Source organism: Bidens hawaiensis, unplaced genomic scaffold, assembly GCF_021521415.1.
Source record: "Bidens hawaiensis isolate Kalapana, Puna unplaced genomic scaffold, B.hawaiensis_p1.1 tig00059602_1, whole genome shotgun sequence".
NCBI lineage: Eukaryota > Viridiplantae > Streptophyta > Magnoliopsida > Asterales > Asteraceae > Bidens > Bidens hawaiensis.
In genome coordinates, this window is record NW_027500731.1 from 1,271 (window position 1) to 23,983 (window position 22,713).

The window sequence follows — 22,713 nt, forward strand, 5'->3', positions numbered from 1 at the left end:
TTTGTAATTCTGTCTTTTATTTTTATCGAAAACATTGATTTTTTTATTAATAATTTAAAAAATAATAAGAATGGTTCATTAATACAATGCGTATGCTTAAATTTCTAATTTTAAAATAAATAGAATATGTTTTATTTTACAAATTTTGATAAAACCTTTTTCCGGCGCTATCCGTTATTTTTTTACCAAAATTGTTCAACCCGTCGCCTATCCGATTCGCTGTCATATCCGGTTATAAAAACGTAGCTTTAAAGAGTTGAAATTGGCCCATAATATAATATTATCATAAACGATACACCTAACATATTATTATTCCATTCCATTATTAGCCATTGAATATCAAATCCGGCGAAGCCACCATACCGGAGAACGTGGTCCCACCATGAACTCCGGCCAATTCGCCGTCACACTCCTCCTCATCCTCTCCGTCACCACCTCCTCTTCATCCGAACGATTAATCCGGTTGCCACGTGGGTACCACCGATCACCGGCGTATTATTCCGACACCCACCGTAAAACCAACGATTTGTTCTGCGAAAGCTGGAAATATTCGATCGAAGCTAACGACGCCGGAGTGTGGTACCTTGTGCCGGACCGGTACGTTCAATTTGTGAAGGAGTATATGAACGGTGAGCGGTACCGGTCGGATTCGGAGGTGGTTGGGGAGAATGCGGTGGAGTATGCGAAGACGGTGAATGTTTCCGGTGATGGTTTGGATGCGTGGGTGTTTGATATTGATCAGACGTTGGTGTCTAATTTGCCGTATTATGTCGATCACGGATACGGGTAAGCTAGAAAATTAGAAGCCTTTGATCGAGTTAATCGTAATATGAATGGAAATAAATCTGGCGCGGGTGTACACTTATAGGCCTATACGGGCATGACTATACGGCTCGTACGGGCCATACGACCCATATAGACCTATACAAGACCGCATTTAATTGCTCATATAGCACCTATACGAGAGACGTACATGCATTTTTCTCATTAATGAGTATTCACAAGTCAACACTTGTAATCATGAAATAAGTAGTATTTTAGCTTTTTTAGCTTTTTTTTACAAAATAAGCTTAACTGGTGTTTGGTTTAGCTTTTTAAGCTTATGATTATATAAGCTAATTTGAATAAGCTTATTTGAAGACGGTTTTTTTTAGCTTATTTGTGTAAGGGTGTAAGTTACTCATTTACCCTAAAATGGTGGCGGATTAATAATTATTGAAGCAACTTATTACTGTAACAAATTAAAGAACGGTGGATTTAACAACTTATTATCAACTTGTAGAATATAAGCTAATCCAAATACTTAAAAAGAGCTTATCAAATAATAGAAAATAAGTTATAAGCTACTTTGAAATATAAGCATAAGCCAAAAAAATAAAAGCTAGGCCAAACACCCCCTAAAACCTCTATACGGGCCGTATAGAAAACTTATTTTTATACATGTGGACCAGATGTTATTAGTATGTTGTTTTGGCCAAATGTTTTGTTGTTTTCTTAATCATTGATTGATTATTTTGTATGGACTATTGTAAGGTTTACCATAATATAATCTTAAACTAAGGTTCTCGGGGTACAACTACAAATTACTTAGCCAAATATGTTATGTAAATTTTAATAGACAATTTATTCTATTATATTATTCAACCTTTCAGTATAAAACATAATTCTATATAACTGAAACAAAACATGAAAGGGTTGAAAAAAAGAGCCGCTAAAATTGCTAAAAAAATATGGTGCAAGTCCGGATGATGGCTTGATAAATATAGGATGTTAAAGTCATAAATCGCATAAATATATGGTCATAAAAAATTTGTGTACAAAAAGTTGTCTATACGGCCCGTATAGGCCTATACGAGACACTACAAAAACTAACCGACAACATTCGACACAAACTGACACAACTCAGGTGCTATACGGCGCGTATAGCCTTATACGAGTCGTATAGGCAAAAAATGGTGTGTGAGAACTGAGAATCTAAAATGATGTATGAGGATCCTAAGCCAATATAATACTGACATTTAGAATTGGCTCTGCCCCTAGCCTGTCCACCCTAGATCCCGTGGACCCGCTACTTAATAATCATCATCCGACTAGATTTTCAACCAACCAGATCACGTCACATTATATCTAGGGAAACTGCAAAAAACTATAATGCTTTAACATAATAACAATATCCTTTATTATTAACCGGATTGATTTGATCTGAACAGATCAGAGGTCTTTAACGAGAAGTCTTTCGATGAGTGGGTAGACTTAGCTGAGGCGCCCGCCTTACCAGCAAGTTTCAGATTATACACAGAGCTTCAACAGTTAGGGTTCAAGATTTTCTTGTTAACGGGCCGAAGTGAATTTCAAAGAGAAGCTACTAACAAGAATCTCCAGTTTGCTGGATACACCAACTATGAAAAGCTTTTCTTAAGGTAATTTATCTCTAAAACCTAGGCCTGTAAACGAACCGATATGAACATGAACAAGGGTATGTTCATGTTTATTTATTTAACTTTAAGCGAACGCCAGAACGCCAAACGGTTTTTTCACTGTTTTTTTTTGGTGCTTCTCCGAATCCTTGTTATATGCCAGGTCATTTGTATTGTTATTAACGAATCCATAAGTTCAATAACTTGTTATTCAAATATGTTCAAAAGTTGTACTCTACGTGGCAGTTAATGCCATAAGATGGCATATTATGTAAATAAGAGAAAACCCATTGTACTTTCTCTATTTATTTTGTTTATGATGCAAATGTGTTCATGTATATCTTTTGGATTTCATTTTTATCTTTGGACTTTCTTTCAAGCCTTTTAGTTATTATTTATGTCTTTTGGCTAACATTTATATCTTTTACGTTCAATTAATGGCTTTTAGCTAACATTTATATCTTTTAGCTTCCATTTACCCTTTTTGGCTACCATTTCTTTGTTGAGCTACCATTTATGTCTTTTGGTTTTCATTTAATTATTTTGGCTACCATTTCTTCGTTGGGCTACCATGTCCCTGCTAGACCCAAAAATCCAAATAATCTATATTTATTATTATTTTTTTTCTCACAATCATGAGTTCTTATGCACATTATATCAAGTAAAATAGAAATTTTGGTAAATACAAATGTTTACCTATTGATCAAAATATTGAGGATAGGTTGAAAAAATCAGCTTCTTAGTCGTCTCACAAGTCGATGATAGCCCCGTTAAAAGAAAACAAAAACCTACCGATAAACAGTTGTTTTCTCTTAACGAGGCTATCTTCGACTCGTGAAACGACTAAAACGCTTATTCTCTCAACCTACCCTCAATATTTTGATCAATGGTTAAACTTTCACATTTACCAATATTTTGACTTTATTTGATGCAATGTGTAAAAGAACACATGATTGTGAGAAAAAAAATAAATATATATAGATTATATGGATTGTTTTTAATTTTTAGGCCTAGTAGGGATTCTCGGAAAGATTAAGATGGTGATGCTCACATTTTATTTTTCTTTGACACGTATGGTTTTCATTTCTTCATTTAGAGCATCTATTTCTTCATTTTAAGAGTGTCGATTTTATTGTATCTATGCGGGGCTAGCAACCACCGGTAGACTTTTATTTTCCCTTAACGAGGCTATCATCGACTCGTGGGACGACTAAGAAACTAATTCTCTCAACCTACCCTCAATATTTTGATCAATGGTTAAATCTTTGCATTTACCAATATTTCTACTTTATTTGATACAATGTGTATAAGAACCCATAATTGTGAGAAAAAAATAATAAATAAATATAGATTATATGGATTGTTTTTAATTTTTAGGTCTAGTAGGGACTCTTGGTAAGATTAAGATGGTGAGTCTCTCATTTTATTTTTCTTTGACACCTATGATTTTCATTTCTTCATTTCGAGCTTCAATTTCTTCATTTTAAAAGTGTCGATTTTGTTTTCCTTATTCGGGGCTAGCAGCCACCGGTAGACTTTTGTTTTCCCTTAACGAGGATATCATCGAATCGAGAGACGACTAAGAAGCTGATTCTCTCAACGTACTCTCAATATTTCGATCAATGGTTAAACCTTCGCATTTACCAATATTTCTATGTTATTTGATACAATGTGTATAAGAACCCATGATTGTGAGAAAAAAATAATAAATAAATATTGATTATTTGGATTGTTTTTGATTTTTAGGACTAGTAGGACTCATAGGATGATTAAGATGATGAGTCTCTCATTTTATTTTTCTTTGACACGTATGTTTTCATTTCTTCATTTCAGGCTTCCATTTCTTCATTTTAAGAGTGTCGATTTCATTTTCCCTATGCGGGGCTAACATCCACCGGTAGACTGTTGTTTTCCCTTAAAGAGGCTACCATCGACTCGTGGAAGGACTAAGAAGCTGATTCTCTCAACCTACCCAAAATATTTCGATCAATGGTTAAACCTTCGAGTTTAACAATATTTTGACTACATTTGATACAATTTGTATAAGAACCCATGATTGTGAAAAAAAATAATAAATAAATATAGAATATATGTATTGTTATTAAGTTTTAGGACTAGTAGACACTCGCGAGATGATGAATATGGTGAGTCTCTCATTTTATTTTTCTTTGACACGTATGGTTTTCATTTCTTCATTTCGGGCTTCAATTTCTTCACTTTAAAAGTGTCGATTTTATTTTCCCTATGCGGGGCTAGCAGCCACCGGTAGACTGTTGTTTTCTCTTAACGAGGCTATCATCGACTCGTGGGACGACTAAGGAGATGATTCTCTCAACATACCCTAAATATTTCGATCAATTGCTAAAAATTCGCATTTACCAATATTTTGACTATATCTGATACAATGTGTATAAGAACCAATGATTGTGAGAAAATAATAATAAATAAATATAGATTATATGGATTGTTATTAATTTTTAGGCCTAGTAGGGATTCCTGTGATGATTAATATGGTGAGTCTCTCATTTTATTTTTCTTTAACACGTATGGTTTTCATTTCTTCATTTCGGGCTTCCATTTCTTCATTTTAAGAGTGTCTATTTTGTTTTCTTTATGTGGGGCTAGAAGCCACCCGTAAACTGTTGTTTTCCCATATCATCGACTCGTGGGACAACTAAGAAGCTGATTCTCTCAACCTACCGTCAATATTTCGATCAATGGTTAAACCATCGCATTTACCAATATTTTAACTTTCATTGTTCATACACTTTTAGTTTCTTGCTTAATTGTTAATTTGTTTTGCAATTGTGTTAGAGATTGAAGTGTTTATGATTGTTATTGATTGTTGGACAATTGTTAAGATGATTGGTTTGAGTTTATTAATGGTTTTATTCAATGTTCATGGCTGTCCAATTATGATCATAGGCTAAACTTGTTAGTTCTACCTAGGAATGATGATTATTGTTAGTGTTTGATAGGTTTTATGGATTGTTTGATTGATAGACTTGAATTGTTATTGTAAAGTTTGATTTAGACATGAAATAGGTTGTGTTTAAGGGCTGGAAATTTTGGTGAATTATTGCATAAACCCCGTGTGTCGGTTAATTAGTTTTGTGTTGATTGATCGGTGCATTGTTTGATTCTAGACTTTGTGTTTAGGATTTGTATGCGGTAGGTACAACCGTAGGGTTTTGTTGCATGATTTATTGGATTAAGTACAGCGGTTAGACACCTTTTTTGAGACCGAGGAGTGATAAGAAGTTAGGATTGTCTCATTGCCTTTGCATGCTAGAATAAGGATTGCGTGAGAGCGAGTTCGTTTCTTGTCAGGTTTAGGAGTTTTGAGCGACTAGTTGATCTATTTTGGTTTAAGTTGAATTGTTCCTCTATCCTTGGTTGTGTAGTATTCATTGCCATTAGGGTCGAGTGTTGGTGAGACCGAGAGGTGAGTCAACATTAGAACACATTAGCAATTGTTTCCCGGTTTGGTCGTTTTAGTCGATTTTGAGTAGTTAAGGCTTGTTGAGTGAGACCGAGAGGTAATCCAGTGAGCCCGAGCGATCCTTAGTCGTGTCATCTTTAGGGACCGGTGTCTTGATGTCATTCAATCCATTAGCTTGTTAGGCCTACAGTTTGATTCAGACCTAGGTAGACGTTTTTCTCCATCCGAAGTTAACACGGTTAGTTCCCGGTTAAGTTTTCTATTTTTGGTAACTTTTGTCAGTCAGTCCAGTTAAGTAATTAAAAATCAATTAAATATTATTCTTAGGTAGGTCTTGTCTAGGGTTAGTGATCTTTAGCGTCCTTACGTGTCTTCGTGTTCGATACTCGGACTTCGTAGGTTTATACTACTTGCGACCGGTACACTTGCCTGTTGTGTGTGGTTATGATTTTCGTTTTAATTTAAAGCTTAGTTGTGAGGGTTATCCCACGCACACCAACCCTTCAACCATTGAAATTGCAAAATATGCAATTTCTAAAGTAATATTTATTATATTATTTTGTCGGGTGAAATAAACGAGTTAGTTGAACGATAATAATAATGGCAAAATATGAAGACTTGGTAGGATAATTAGATGGGATTAGATATAGACCAAAAGGAAATATGGGCCTTCGGTCCATGGGCTTAAGGGAGTATAAATACCCCCTTAAACCCCAATCCTTTCCATTCCATTCATTTATCCATCCTAATCTCTACACACTCCAAAACACACACAACCCGAACCAAGATCCAAAGGCGAGGACCCGAGCTCGTTGGTGCTAGATCGTCGTGACGAACCAAAGCAACAAGACCAGCTCGTGTTCGTAGTTCGAGTCATTTAGGGTACGTTTATATCGAGAACTTGTTCGTTTAGGTTTGGATTAGTATAGAAATGATAGATCTGTGTTTGTATGGTAAAAACGAATCCAACAAAGCTAAACTTACTGAAAATGGATATGATTTGATGGGTTAATCGATTGATAAAAGAACCCGTAACCTATATGCCTAAATCGCACCCTTTAAACATCGATGTTAGGTCGATTTGATGGTTGGGGTTTGTAGGCGCTGGTCAGACGATTCCGTGGATACCTAAATCGAGTTATTTGGTTAAGAAACGAAGATGATTAAGGGATTTAAGGACGAACAGTACCTGCAGCTGGACAACTTCGCCTGCAAGCTAAGTTCGCCTGATGAACTTCGCCTGCAAAGCTAAGTTCGCCTGATGACAACTTCGCTGCAAAGCTAAGTTCGCCTGATGACAACTTCGCTGCAAAGCTAAGTTCGCCTGATGACAACTTCGCCTGCAAAGCTAAGTTCGCCTGATGACAACTTCGCCTGCAAAGCTAAGTTCGCCTAAGGTTTAACTTCGCCTAAAGCTAAGTTCGCCTAAGGTTTAACTTCGCCTAAAGCTAAGTTCGCCTAAGGTTTAACTTCGCCTAAAGTCAAGTTCGATTAGAAAATAAATTAAAAACGATAAGTAAAAGTAAGCTAATACTAGGCCACCAGATTAAATCAGGCGAGTATTGATACGTGTAACTTATACAGTCAGCCGAGCTCAGTTAAAGAAGGGATTTACAACTATCGAAGGAAGAAGCAGAGTTCAGGTGAGTTCTAGCCCCATTTATGTGTTATGTTTTCGGGGCTGTGTGCATACTCGATATGTTTGTTAATACGCTTATCCTAAGAGATAAGTGTATGCCTTATGTGAATGATGTGATATGTATGAATGATTGCTTGATGGTACGTGAACGATCTTCGGATATTGCATGTACTGTCAGGTTGTAACGCTATGTATAAGGTAAGTATGATATGTATGCTTATGTGTATGAACGTGATAAAGTTAATAAAAGAAGGAAATGATGGTTGTATGGTTGTATGGTTACGAAAAGGGTACCGAGCCCTAATAATACTCGAGGTATGATGTATGGTTGTATGGTAACGAAGAGGGAATCGAACCCTACTAATATTCGAGAACTAGGGAACCGAACCCTACTAATATTCGAGGAAAGAGGGTACCGAGCCCTAATAATACTCGAGGAAAGAGGGTACCGAGCCCTAATAATACTCGAGGAAGGAGGGTACCGAGCCCTAATAATACTCGAGGTATGATGTATGGTTGTATGGTAACGAAGAGGGAATCGAACCCTACTAATATTCGAGAACTAGGGAACCGAACCCTACTAATATTCGAGGAAAGAGGGTACCGAGCCCTAATAATACTCGAGGAAATAGGGTACCGAGCCCTAATAATACTCAAGGAAGGAGGGTACCGAGCCCTAATAATACTCGAGGAAGGAGGGTACCGAGCCCTAATAATACTCGAGGAATGTAGGGCGTAATGCTCTTTATAACGTAAGATATGAAAGTAAGTTAATACAAAAGAAAGTATGAAAGTATGAATGAAAGAATATAAGTTTATGTGTATTGTATAGTGTATGATTAACTAGAACTCACTCAGCGTAGCTGACTTTTAGTATGCACGCAGGTGAGTAGAATGAGACAGCTAGCTTGAGCGGGCACATGGTGGGCGAATAGGAGACTGGCATCTGAAGACTCAAGATGTTTTAATGTAATTGACGTTTATTTTGAAAGACAAGAATGTTTAATTAAGGCAAGTTTTGGATTGTTGTAACGTTTCATGAAAGTTTTTATATTCCGCGAAAGTTTTAATGAACTCTGATTTGTAAGAACTGTGTTTATGAGTAAATCCGACGCTAAAGTAAGGCTACCGGGTTCGGGGCCTTACAATTGAAGATTATTGACTAGGGAATATATATGAATGATTCTTATGTTTACAACTTACCCGAAAAGCAAATAACAAGGAGATATGACGAGTCAACGGTTCACACGCATGCAAAGTCAAACGTCTAACAGTATGTCTTCAACAAAATAGCCATAAACCGAGAGAATACGAGATGGGCAGAGGGTAGGACGGCTGGAGAAGGTATATTAGGTATGAGTAAGTTTTGTGGCAGAGATTATGAGGCTTGTTTATATAAGAATAGCAAAAACGAACCATATTTGGAAGATTTACTCGTTTAAGTAACAATATATGATTTTAATGAGAATATCTACAAAATAAACCAAAAGATTCACCCTTGATTAGTAATTTAAGGGTATGAACTTGTATTTTAGTTAATATCATTTTCTTGGACCTTAATTCATTCGATTTATGCTTAAAATAAGTGATTCGGATGCTAAAAACGAACTAGGAAATAAAATCGGACAACGAAACTGTGCAACACCTCCAAAGCGCCGCATGGCGGGGGAAAAGCCATCCCATCACGTGGTGCTCCTGCCAAATAAGAGGGAATTTCAGTTTTTACAAGTTTAGTCCTTATAGTTTGGTCTTTGATCATTTTAATGAACTTTTGATAATATAAATAGAAATTAAACATTGTTTCAAGTACGAGGGCCTAAAGTGAATATTAGAAACTTAAATATTTGAAATTATTTTATTTTTGATTAATAATAAAGATCTAAAATGTTTCCGAGTCGGGTTATACACAAATGAATACGGGTTTGAAAAATCCGAGATGTTACACAAGATGCTCGTACAACTTGGTTTAAGCTGAATAGATTAAGGGTTTGCTCGAATAGCAAACTGTGCTTGATGAAGAACATCCTTGCTCGACGAAGTGTAGCTTGCTCGAAGCTTTCAACACTTAGAAGAATTCCGGAAGATAATCTTACAAGCGTAACATATCATGCTCGAGGTAGTAAACTTCATACTCGAAGGTCCAAGCTTGCTCGAGTTCCATACTTAGCCATTTTCCGAAGAGGTTGAGAAGATTCCAATATTTCTTAGCAATTTTCCTACCCAACATTCATCATCAAAGGACGAAACATATAGAGCTTGACATTCATTTTGTTCGTGAATAAGTACAGCGGGGTCAAGTTCGCATCCCTCACGTTCCTTCTCCGTATCAGATTGCGGACATCTTCACTAAAGGTCTTCCGCGTGCTTTATTTGAAAATTTTCGCTCCAGTCTCAGCATCCGTTCTCCTCCCGCTTCGACTGCGGGGGTGTAATAGACCTATATTATCATATATATTTTACCTTGTAATAATTGTCATTTATTATGGGTATCTCCATCCTAAAATAAAGCATTTTAATTAGTTTATATTGGAAATTAATGAGAACGTAAAGGAAGAGCCGATTATCAAACTCTAAACTCTTTCAACAACAATCATGCCCAATTTTTATCACCATAATGAACAATACATAAAATAATTTTGCGATCTATTTTAAGTTTACGTTCATCATAATGCACTAGAATGTAAAAGCATGAATAATTTGTTCCTTACATGTGAACATAAAATAAATACATCAAAATCTTCCATCTAATTTTGTTAAAATAAATAACTAACTTGGGTTGTTACATGTCATAAAAGCTGTTGCTTTACAGCATTCACCTCGTGCAATACTTCGGCTTTTAACCTTGTATTTATATTATAAATACAGACACATAATTTAATATGATTTGTTTATACTTGATTTATTTATTTGTATATTCATTTTTTTCTTTACTCAAATTAAAGGAAAAAAAAGGGACAACATATCATGTAGCGTAGTGGTGAGCATTTGCAAAGCAATGATGAGGACAGCATCCTATTCATGATATGTGGTGGCTTTTTTCAACTTGTAATCTTGTATACAACAAGTAAAATTGTATGGGCACAAGAAGCCTTTCATTATAAAACAAGTAAGAATGTAAGATATACTATTTTTCAATAATATATATGGTTTCTAGTGTCCTCATTTATATTTATTATTATTATTATTATCATTATTATTATTATTATTATTCTTTTTTTGGTTTTATGTATCAAGTATCATGTTGATCTTTTAAACTAAAAATCTTTGGGATTGGATATCTTATAAAGATCAAAACCAATAGATGATGTCATAAATACTAATATATTAGAGAATAACGTGTGGGGAATATTTTGGTGTTGATTATGCCATTCAAATTACTCAAATCCGTCCTTTACAAAGTGATGGGGACCTCTAATCTCTATTGTTGATTTTCTAGAAAAAGAAATGGTCAATTACAACCAACACCAAATATATTATCATCATTATAAGTTTTCAAGAAAAAGAAGTGGTGCTTGTTAAATAAAATGTTGATGTTTAACAAAAAGAACTAACATTTGTACATAGTGTATATATAGGAGTTGATCATCATAAAAATTGGGTTTTTGTCACATACATTTTATTTCTATTAACATATATGGATATACGAGTCCATTTAATTTTGTGTGTGCTTTATCATGTATTTTGTATCTATCTCAATTACCAGTTATATTGTTTTATCATATAACTATGCGGTTATAATGATAATTATAATGATAAAGCAACACAATTATAATGACAGCAATGCATTTATAATGATAAAAAAAGCATAACTTCACACAATGATTTCTAGTTTCGAAAAAATCCTGTGTTTTTGAAATATATAATAATCTATACTCATATAAAAGAAAAAAAAAAGGGAAAATCTCATAGTAGTAACCAACTTTCAAAAGTGTTTCAATTAGGTCACTGATGTGTATTTTTTTTAAATCGGGTCACTAAATCTTCAAATCAAGTCTGACCAATTTTTTTATGCTTCAAGAAAGAAATAAAGGATAAGATGTGGGGGTCGAAATTTACAATATATATAGTTAAAAGAGAAAAACAAGAGATTCTAGCTTAGTGATATCATAATGGTGTAGATAGCAAGTGTATCTTCTAACTATAAAAGAGTTTGATATACTCTTGAAAGAAATTTGAGTTCAATATATTTTCCATAACTTCTTTTCAAATGATACATAAATGCCTTTTTATTAACTTTTAATGTGCATATCTTTTAGTTTAAGTTTTTTTAACTGCTAATATTTCCTTCATGTCTCAAATAACATTAAAATCCATAACTTTTTGATTGAATGTAATTTACCTTTACCACTAAACCAAACTAATAGTTATGCATGGAGGTGGGCAAAAGCACCGGTCAACTTAGCCGACCCGAAAATCAAACCGAAACGGTTTGAAACCGATTGAATTCGTAGGTTTCGGAACCGGTTTGCAATTTTCTCCACCGGAACTCCTTCCAAACTGGTTAATCAAACCGAAACTGGGCAAAACCGAAACCGATCAAAACACAACCAAAACCGATCGTAGTATGGTAAAAACCAGTTTCAACCCGAATCGAAACCACTTATAAACTGGTTTAGAACTGGTTTAGACCTTTGTTGACCAAATCAAACCACTTTCAACACAACTTGTGCATATGTTGTAGTCCACAAACACTAAAATAAAATATATGACTTTAATAATAATTTGTACCAAACTTTGGGACTAATTTACATGGTAGCCATGACCGGTCCATACCAACATACCTATATTATAATCAATCAATCAATCAATCATGTCCAGTAAAATTCCACCGACAGCAAAGCTATAAGTAGGGTCTGGGAAGGGTGGGATGTAGGCACACCGTACCTCTATCCAAAGAAATAGAGAGGTGGCTTCCAGAGAGACTATATAATAATAATAATAATAATAATAGTTTATCGTTAATGTTTCAATAATAAAAAGATTTAATTACAATAAAGAGTCCGATAGGCGGACAACAAAATGCGTCGCCACCCCTTTTTAAATGATAAAACTGATCCACTAAAAATAAAGTTACTGTTCTTCAGCGTCAGTAAGTTACTATGCACGAGCTCTTTTCAAACACGTAGCAGCTTCGGGTAAGAGATTCCTATGTATCTAAAGTAAATAATAATAATTATAATAATATTCTTCTTCCTACCTTCAACCCTCCCTATAATAATAATCCAGCTTGAACCATTTCCTTTGGTCACATCACAATAAGCAGTCAGTTAACTTGTAAATCACAAAGCAAAACAATCGGAAGAAGATGTCGTGGCAAGCGTACGTGGATGACCACTTGATGTGCGAGATCGAAGGCAACCGCCTCTCTTCCGCCGCTATTCTCGGTCACGACGGCGTCGTTTGGGCCCAGTCCGCCACGTTTCCTCAGGTCTAACTCTATTATTATTATTATTATTATTATTATTATTATTATTATGACTCCGATTTTGATTCAGATCTGACTCGTTGATTTGTTATGGTGAAATTAATCGGTGTTATGTGTGTAGTTGATTTGGTCAAACCGTTGACTAGGATGATGTGTTGTTGATGTTAGGGTTTAATGAGGATGAGTTTTGTTTGATTTCATATAATTAGGCTTGAGCTCGGCTCGTTTAATTGTCGAGCTCTATTTCAAAGTTTCAAGCCATGCTCGGCTAGTGAGTAGTTTATCAAGCTCGAGCTCGGGCTCATTTAGCTTTTGAGCTCAGTTTGTGATTAGTTTTTCAAACTCGGCTCGTTTAGGCTCGAGCTTGATAAGTGAAGCTCGGGCTCGGGCTCGGCGTCTTTTATTAAACAAGCTTATTTTCAGGCTCAGGCTCGTTTACGTTTTGCTTGATCCGAGCTTTTTGCGAGCCGATCTCAAGTAGCTCGCGCTCATATACCCTTAGACATAATCTGTTTAAATCTAATCAATTTGGTAGAAAATATTGGCAACTTTAGACACGTAACAATGTAATCGTGATTTAATTTTTTTCATTTATACGAAAATTTTAGGATCGGAGTAAAACTGAACGAGAAATTATAGAAAAGCTTATTTGGATGAGAAGAATTAAATTTTTGGTTAAATTGAATCAAAAATCTGGTTACTCTGTCGATGGAGTAAGCTAAAGTTTAACCGGTCGCTAGAAGTCTGGAACAAACAGGTTGAAAGCGTGGCCGAATTACTTAAATCTTTAGAGATTTTACAACCTCCATATTTTGTATGATTAAATCCCTGGAGTTTTAAAGATAATGAAAAGGTCTTTTTAATAAAGTTTAGGGATTTAATCATGCAAAATATCAAGACATTCACTAAAATATTAAAAAGTCTAGTGCTTGGTTTTAACATTCACTTAAATATGGAAAACTATAAGGTTTGAAGGTGTGTCTCAAGAAAACGCATCAGGGTCTAAAAGGCGTTCTGAGTCAAAATTAGGGCATGTGTGCGGTTTTAATAAAAATCTATGAAGTTTTTTTTATCGACGATTGCGTTATTGAGTTATTTTCCAACACTTACAAAGTTGAAATAATTTTCTACACTTGTAAATGTGACAAAGTCATTAACTATTTTTCAAAATTTGCAAATAGTTCACATATTTCTTGGCTTATGCTGCAGGTCAAGCCCGAGGAAATAACTGCTATCATAAATGACTTCAATGAACCTGGTTCTCTTGCACCGACCGGTTTATACCTTGGTGGCACCAAGTACATGGTTATTCAAGGGGAGCCAGGTGTTGTGATTCGTGGGAAAAAGGTGATCAGTCTATGATATTGCGCACGCGCGCGCGCACGCACATTAAAAGGTTTTTAGTGGCTATATCTAAACTAGTTTTATTGTTAACTACAGGGACCAGGAGGTGCTACTATTAAAAAGACAGGAATGTCTTTAATAATTGGTATCTATGATGAACCCATGGCTCCGGGCCAATGCAACATGATTGTTGAAAGGCTTGGCGACTATCTCATCGACCAGGGTTTTTAATTTGCTCGTGTACGACTCCCATCCCGTCATTTTTCTTACCGGTTAAACTACTTATTGGTTCACTAAAAGTTTGAATAACTTGTAGGAAAATGATACAGTACTAGTTATTAAAGTTGTGGACCAGGTGGTTGAAAATATAAACAGTCTTTGAATTGATCAAACTTTTCCTTGTATTATCCTTCTTTTTATTTTTATTTCTGGAGTGGTATGTTGATTAATATCTTCATTTGGTTTGGGATCTCTTGTATTAATATAATTACACCTTTGCTTGTGTAACATTTGGTGGTGGTTTGGTTACATTTTGTTGGTTACTAGGTCAATATGCAATAACCAAGTTGTTTTATAAATTCTTCAAGTTTCAATTTTTATTAAAATTGTTTCTGTTACTTTATTGTAATCGTTATTGTAATCGTTTGAATATAAGCTATGCTTGAAACCTAAAGAGATTGAGCTTGAGTTATTTATATTGAAATGATAAAAATGTAATATCTGAGTAACAACTATGTATTGTGGTTTGACTGTCAAGTGTTAGTTAAAGCGTCACGACAATGTCATGCAGACGGTAAGACTTTAACTAGCTACGTGTTAGCTAACATGTTGTGGGTTAATAAGTTTTAACTAGCTAGTTATAGATGGTAGAGAAAATAAAGGAAAAAAAAGTTTGATTGGTTGTTAGTTTGATGCCCAGCTTTTCCATGTTTAACGCTCATTAGGCTATTCTCTATGGTGGGCCATCAAACTAACAACCAATCAAACATTTTTTTAAAGCTTGTTAGGCCGTTCTCATCGCCACGTAGAAAACGGGATTTCGAAACCCTTCTTTATAACGCCTCACTGTGGTTTAAAACTCATCGGGCACCCCAATATATATATACATACATATATGTATGTGTGTGTATGAGGGAGAGAGAGAGAAACGAGGAGGGCCCACAAATTTGGTACAACGGCGCCGGTTGTTGTGAAGCCGGACACCCCCTTGAGCGTCCCCTGGACCGCGCCCTCGGCGGTGTTCCGCGCCATCCGCGCCCCTTCGCCGCCCACTTTCGCGCCCATAGCGAAGGTCTTATTGTGTTAACATACACCCCCTTAACGTTGGCCCCTTAACATTGGGACACGGAGTAGCCGACTTTAAGTGTTCGCCACCTCAGCTATAACGTCGGGGTTATCCACTCCAAACGAGCAACCTAACAACATTACAAGACTGTGGTTGTCAATAAAATTTATTTATTTTTTATTGTTTATCAAGTTAGTTTTTTCGATAATTTTTTGTAGTTTTGTTTTATAATCTACCATGATAAGGTGTTGTTTGTTTTTGAAGACAAAAAGTGTCTGCAATCTTATTTCATGTCTGCAAATAAAGATGTGGTCCAAAGGTCTGCAATCTAAAAATATAATATTGTTTGTTTTATAAACTGGATATCGTCTGCATAAGCTGAAAATTAGTTACCTATAAACTGGATATCGTCTGTATAAGCTGAACGGTGGTGGTGGACGGTGGGGTGGTGGTGATGGATGGTTGTGGACGGTGGTGGGGGCCGACGGTGGGTGGTGGTGGATGGTGGGTGGTGGTGGTAATGAATGATGGTTGTGGCCGACGGCGGACGATGGTGGTGGGTGGTGGTAGTGGACGGTGGTTGTGGCCAACGGTGGGGTGGTGGTGGTGGTGGTGGGTGGTGGCGATGGGGTGGTGGCGGGGCGATGGTGGTGGCAGAATGGGTGGTGGTGGGTGGTGGACAGTGGATGGTGGTGGTGGCGGCGGCGGACGATGGGTGGTGGTGGTGGCTCATGGTGGGTGGTGATAGTGTTGGACATTGGGTGTTGGTAGGATGTTAAGAAGTGTGAAAAGGTTGAACAATAGCTTGTTTTTTAAGACCATAAAAGCACTTTTCAGATCTTTTTTTCTAAAAAAAAACACACAGTCTTCAGAAGCTTATGTCTGCGCGCCTGCAGACGTAAGCCCCTTGCAGACCTTTTAAGCAAAAACAAACAGAACCTTAGATTGACGACTTGACATATTATTAAATTTAATCTTGTTGACTTCTTTTTAAAAATATATTTGGTCAATAACATTAGTCATTCTTTCCATCTATTTCCTTTCATTTCCCCTGCTTAGTAGATGATGATGGTAAGTGATAAATCATTTTTTTTAGAACGACGACTTTTTTTTTGTATTTAGGTCATCGTACTCTTCAATTTAAAGAGTATCATAACCTTACTTTGGCCAACTTATGTTGTCTTAAACAAGCTCACGCTGACTTCGTGACATTCTATTGTATTCTAGATGACAACTTAGAATTAAAAATACATATAATACATATATAAAGGTTGACATAACATGAAATATTATCAATGTGTCGTGTATGATACAAAATATGGAATGTTTATCAACCTGTCATTGTATATTTATATATGACCGACCCGATAGTGATAGTGGCATTATACAATAATTTATTAGCTATAAATCCACTTGTGTATATATAAAACACAATTGCGATATAATGATATCATTGATATGTTGAATTTTGATGGTTCGCCTGTACAAATGAAAATAAAATTGACATTTTCATCTTTTTAATTTTATACTTTAAATAATTAAAATCAAGAAACTAAAAAAAATAAAAAGGATTAGATATATCCTCTTTTATTTTCAAGAAATGAAACTACTAGGTTGGTTACTCGTGTTGCACATGGATGGAAAATAAAGAAAAAACATAATATATATGTGCATGTTTATATTATAATGAATTGTAAATGTAATATTTATAAGAATGAATAATATTTTACATAATTGAATTTAATTAAAACATAATAATTATTTAATTTTGGTTAATAAGAATAAGAAAAAAAATAAACTGTTTGAATACTATACAATTTGTATATTGTGAGTAATGGAAATGTCATAAATAAATATAATTATGGTTTTATACTTGAAGATAAAAGCATATTTATAGGGTAAGGTTAAAATGAAAACCCATTTGAGTTGTGAAAACCCTATGTAACATCGTTTTTTTTTGTTACATGTAATATATGTTGTAACATTTAATACAAAACATCGAAACATTAAAAAAAAAATGTTTTGCTATTTTTTAACACTTTTTTACTAATTTTTATATATGTTTTCAGGAGAGAAAAAAAGTTATATTTATATTTACATTTTTTATTCACTTTAATTGTGAACCACAAGATTTAAACATTAATTAAAACATGTGGTTGAGAATGTGTTTCTAGAGTTTTCACAACCAAGTGGGTTTTCATTTTATACTTAGCCCATATTTATATATGTTAAGTTAAAAAATATAGCACAACTATCACTTAAATAGAGTTGGTAAACATCTTTACTTTTAAACATGAGGTCTGGGGTTCAAGACCCGTATCACGTATTTTCAAAATTTTACATAGTTTTACTGTGATGGAAAACGAGTCATAAGTTATAATTAAAAAAACAAATAATGAGTCATGATATAATAGGAAATAACTGACATGGTATCCTGTGTGAAGGACCTAATGGTAACTTTTCATTTACTTATAAAATAGTAATAAATGTTATTATTTTTATTTCAGATATACTTCAAGAGTATATATTTGTAATTCACCTTTTTCCTAATCTAAATTTGGTTCAAATGAAACCAAATAATATTCTTGTCGGTTATAAAGTACTATCAATATTTGAACGACTTTAATAGAAAAATATTAAGATTGAACAGTCAAATAACATTCTTATACGCTAATTCCTTACAGATAATAAAACAAAATAATCATCGCATCACAACAAAATAAATACTGCCACATTTTTATGGGTTAATTGGGTTAACATAAGATTTTGAGAGAATTTTGGTTTTGATCCCTTTAGTTTCTTAAAAATATCAATTTTGTTTCAATAGTTTATTTTATGCTTTTATGATATAATAGTAGAGAACTTCGTTTTTAATCTATGTGGTTTCTTAAAATTATCAATTTTGGTTCAATAGTTTATTTTAAACTTTTATGGTATAGTAGTTTCAATTTAATATCAATTTTAGTCCAACCCATTAACGTCATCCATCAACCGTTAGTTAATACAACTTTGAGAGGCTTTTTTTTTATATTTTTCACAAACTTTTAAATCATATGAATATTTCTTTTTTTTTACTAAATATAACTTTTATACTTTTTTGTTATTTTCTTACTATTTTGGCTTATTATATTTATTTATATACAAATATATACTTTTTTAAAATATTTTTTCGAAACCGGAGCTCTTATGCAACTATGTATTTATTTGTTTGTATTTAATACTTTTATTTTTATTTTTATTTTTATAACCGTAATAATATCTAGGCTTTAAAAAACAAAATACTTATTTTTTTAAGTTTCATTTTAACCGTAATATATTGTTTTTTTACTTTTCAAATGACGGAGGGTTTTTAAAAATATGTTTATAATTTTAATTCTTTGTTTGTATTTTTTTCGAACAACTAAATTTTTGTACTCTATAGAGTTTGAAACAATTATTTCATATTTTAATCACCTTGCCAGCCCATCAAAATGGGAATGACGTCTTGGTTTTTATTAATTAAAAATATACAATTGCATAAAAGTGCCAGTTTTGAAAAAATTATATTTATTAAAAATAAAAAGTGTATAGATATTTATATATAAACAAATATAATAAACCATAATAAAATAACAAAAAGTATAAAACTTATATTTAGTAAAAAAAGAAATATTCATATGAATTAAAAAGTTTGTGAAAAATATAAGAAAGCCTCTCAAAGTTGTATTAACTAACGGTTGGTGGATGGCGTTAGAGGTTGGACTAAAACTGATAGTTAATTGAAACTATTGTACCATAAAAGCCTAAAATAAACTATTTGACCAAAATTGATAATTTTAAAAAATCATAGGGATTAAAAGCGAAGTTCTCTATAAGATTTTACTAAATTCAGTTATGTTGTTTGACTGCGTTCACTTTTTTTCTCTCCGTACACCTTCAACGGTCACCACCACCAAGTCCACCTACCTACCTATCTCCGGCCAATCTCCAAGACCAGGCGCCGGACCAAACCTGAGCAGCCACAAAATACAAGATCTCTTTACGGAACCGTATACCCAAACTCTATCCCTCTGTTTTTAGCCTTAGATCTTGAGATTTCCGGCAGACTACACCAAAATTTTGGGCGGAGATCTAGAGTGTACCGAAGCGATACATTTTTTTACGGCGACGTACAAAGTTGGCCAGGCACAAATTGTTGTTCCCCGGGCGAATAGCACAGCCGTTGGTTCCAGATCTTCGATTCGTAAGGCTAATACTCGTTACAGAGGTGATTTGCGCCGGAGCTCCGCCGCCAACCACCGTAGGTATCTGCAGCACTTACGTCCACCGCTGCATCATCTTCTATTTTTACCACACGACGCTGCTGGCTGCTCTGCTTATTCAACACACCGTTCTCACGCCGCCGGCCTTTCGCAAGCTGCTGGCTGCTCTTCTTATTCCGCATTAACACAAGCTGCCGCCACGACGCTGAAGCAAAAGAGTGAGCTTCTTGTAACCTGGCTGCCGTTGAGCTGTGTCTGCCTTCATCATCTTCACGGTATACTCGTTCCTTTCTTCACTATTATTATTATTATTATTAATTAGTATTATTATTATTATTATTATCATTGAACATACGTGATCCGGATCTTTGGAGTTTATTTTCATTTTAAGATCTCTTGACTAATATTGTTATTGCTACACACTATAATTATTATTAGTTTTTGTTACTATTATTATTATTATTATTATTATTGATTTGGTGTTATATTGCTTGTGTTTGTGTGATTAGTTGCAACCATAGAGCGTAGGAACCATGACTATTACTTGAGACCATGTCCTGAAACGAGGGGTGTAGAAAAGAGTAAAGATAGGGAGCGTATATTGCGTTTGGCTTCTTGGAATGTAGGAACATTAAATGGTAAGTTGCTAGAATTGGTAGATGTGCTTAAAAGACGTAGGGTTCAGATAGCATGCCTCCAGGAGACTAAGTGGAAAGGACATAGAGGGGCTGAGTGTAATGGGTATAAGTTGTGGTACTCGGGGTCTGATGGAGCTAGGAATGGAGTGGGGTTTCTAGTGGCTAAGGAAATACACACTAGTGTGGTGGAGGTGATAAGACATAATGACAGGATTATGGTGTTGAAATTAGTACTAGGAGAGGAAGTAGTGGCAATAGTCTCCGCCTACGCGCCTCATGTAGGCCTAGGGGATCAGGAAAAGAGAGAATTTTGGGATTGCCTAGACGCAGTGGTAGGGGGCTTACCTAGGGGGGAGAGGATTTGCATAGGAGGTGATTTTAATGGACACATTGGTAAGGCTAACGATGGTTTTCAAGCCGTACATGGGGGTTTCGGTTTTGGTGATAGGAATGAGACCGGAACAGATCTTCTAGAGTTTGCGGTGGCACATGACCTAGGTATTATAAATTCTTATTTTAGGTAACAAGATTCTCATTTAATCACTTTTAGCAGTGGCGAACGCCACACGCAAATTGACTACCTTTTGATGAGGCAAGGAGACCGACGTTGGTGGAAGGACTGCAAAGTCATACCTGGGGAGGCAGTTGTGACTCAACATCGACTACTAGTGACAGATATAGCCTTCAGAAGTAAGCTGACTGTTCGAGAGAAGAAAGGTACACTGAGAATTCGATGGGGAAATTTGAAGGACGAAAATCTCCTACTGTTTAAGGATAAACTCTTACTGCATACGCGGGCTCGACTTAATGGGGACTCAACGCATATATGGGAAGCTATGGAGACAAAGATCATTCAAGTAGCAAAGGATACTCTCGGGGTCACAACAGGAAAGACAAGTGGGCATAAGGAGTCTTGGTGGTGGAATGACGCAGTGCAAGACAAGATAAGGGACAAACAAGGATGTTTTAGGGAGCTAATGAGGTGCACGAATGAGGAGGAGCGAGTGAAATTGAGGGACAACTACAAAACGGCCAAGATAGAGGCGAAGAAGGCAGTGGCGGAAGCAAAGAAGGCGGCCTTTAAACGGATGTATGAAAGTCTATAAACAAAAGAGGGGGAACATGCTATGTTTAAGATTGACAAAGCCAGGAAGCGTAGAAGGCAAGATCTAGGACCGGTGAAGTTCATAAAGGATACAGATGGGCATGTACTGGTCAAGAAGCAAGACATCAAGCTAAGATGGCAAACCTACTTCCACAATCTTTTTAACAATGGGAGAGCTTACCAAGAAGAACATGACAACACAAACTTTCAACGACAACAATCGAATAACTGCTACTGCCGACGGATCACACGAGAAGAAGTGAAGGATGCACTTAGGAGGATGGGAAGGTCTAAGGCGGTTGGCCCAGACAACATACCCATCGAGGTGTGGAAGTGTCTGGGGGAAGAAGGAGTCATGTGGTTAACTACTCTGTTCAATAGTATTCTCAAATCAGGTAAGATGCCAGACCAGTGGAGGAGCAGCGTTGTAGTTCCTATCTATAAGAACAAAGGAGATGCCCAATGTTGTGGTAACTACCGAGGAATCAAACTACTAAGTCATACTATGAAGCTATGGGAAAGAGTGATTGAGGTTAGACTTAGACGAGAAACTCAGGTTACGGTCAACCAATTTGGCTTCATGCCGGGGCGTTCCACCACAGAGGCAATACACCTTATAAGAAGATTAATGGAAAAGTATAGGGAGAAGAAGCGTGATCTACATACGGTGTTTATTGACCTAGAAAAGGCCTACGACAGTGTGCCACGACAGGTGCTCTGGGAGTGCTTGGAGGGTAGAAGAGTGCCCAGGAAATACATAGAGATAATTATGGATATGTATACCAGGAGTGAAACAAGTGTCCGTGCGCCAGTGGGGGATACTGATTTCTTTCCTGTAGAGGTAGGTCTTCACCAGGGGTCAGCGTTGAGCCCGTTTCTTTTTGCAGTAGTCTTGGATGAGTTGTCAAAGTCGATTCAGGGGACTCTCCCGTGGTGCATGATGTTCGCAGACGATATTGTGTTACTTGCTGAGAAAAAACAAGATCTAAACATGAGGCTTGAGGAGTGGCGAACAACCTTAGAGACAAAAGGTTTAAAGATTAGCCGATCTAAGACGGAGTACCTCCACTGTGATTTTGGTGGGATAAACGACAATGAAGACGCACAGATCACAATTGAAGGGCAGGTGGTCGCGCAGGTAACGAAGTTCAAGTATTTAGGATCATTTGTACAGAGC

At 35.6% G+C, this 22,713-nt stretch overlaps 2 protein-coding genes across 3 annotated transcripts; both read left to right on the top strand.

Annotated features, from left to right (window-relative positions):
- The first annotated feature begins 344 nt into the window (after positions 1-344).
- LOC143602736 (acid phosphatase 1-like) lies at positions 345-2,424 on the top strand. The gene is made up of 2 exons (XM_077079748.1): positions 345-786; positions 2,211-2,424. Exons 1-2 carry the CDS (start codon positions 383-385, stop codon positions 2,422-2,424), a joined length of 618 nt encoding a protein of 205 aa, XP_076935863.1. The 5' UTR covers positions 345-382.
- Positions 2,425-12,776: 10,352 nt separating this feature from the next.
- On the top strand, positions 12,777-14,795 carry LOC143602737 (profilin-2-like). 2 transcript variants are annotated; one of them, XM_077079751.1, is made up of 4 exons: positions 12,777-12,926; positions 14,133-14,270; positions 14,364-14,523; positions 14,597-14,795. In XM_077079751.1, the coding sequence occupies exons 1-3, from the start codon at positions 12,804-12,806 to the stop codon at positions 14,496-14,498; spliced, it is 396 nt and encodes a 131-aa protein (XP_076935866.1). In that variant the 5' UTR covers positions 12,777-12,803; the 3' UTR covers positions 14,499-14,523; positions 14,597-14,795. The 2 variants fall into 2 exon arrangements, with proteins under 2 accessions (XP_076935866.1, XP_076935865.1); XM_077079750.1 differs by having other exon boundaries at positions 14,364-14,507; positions 14,584-14,795.
- The last annotated feature ends 7,918 nt before the right edge of the window (positions 14,796-22,713 follow it).

Coding starts and splice junctions, on each gene's coding strand:
- LOC143602736 (XM_077079748.1), top strand. CDS start 383: ATGAACTCCGGCCAATTCGCCGTCACACTCCTCCTCATCCTCTCCGTC. Junction 787..2,210: donor TATGTCGATCACGGATACGG/GTAAGCTAGAAA, acceptor TGATCTGAACAG/ATCAGAGGTCTTTAACGAGA.
- LOC143602737 (XM_077079751.1), top strand. CDS start 12,804: ATGTCGTGGCAAGCGTACGTGGATGACCACTTGATGTGCGAGATCGAA. Junction 12,927..14,132: donor AGTCCGCCACGTTTCCTCAG/GTCTAACTCTAT, acceptor CTTATGCTGCAG/GTCAAGCCCGAGGAAATAAC. Junction 14,271..14,363: donor TTGTGATTCGTGGGAAAAAG/GTGATCAGTCTA, acceptor TGTTAACTACAG/GGACCAGGAGGTGCTACTAT.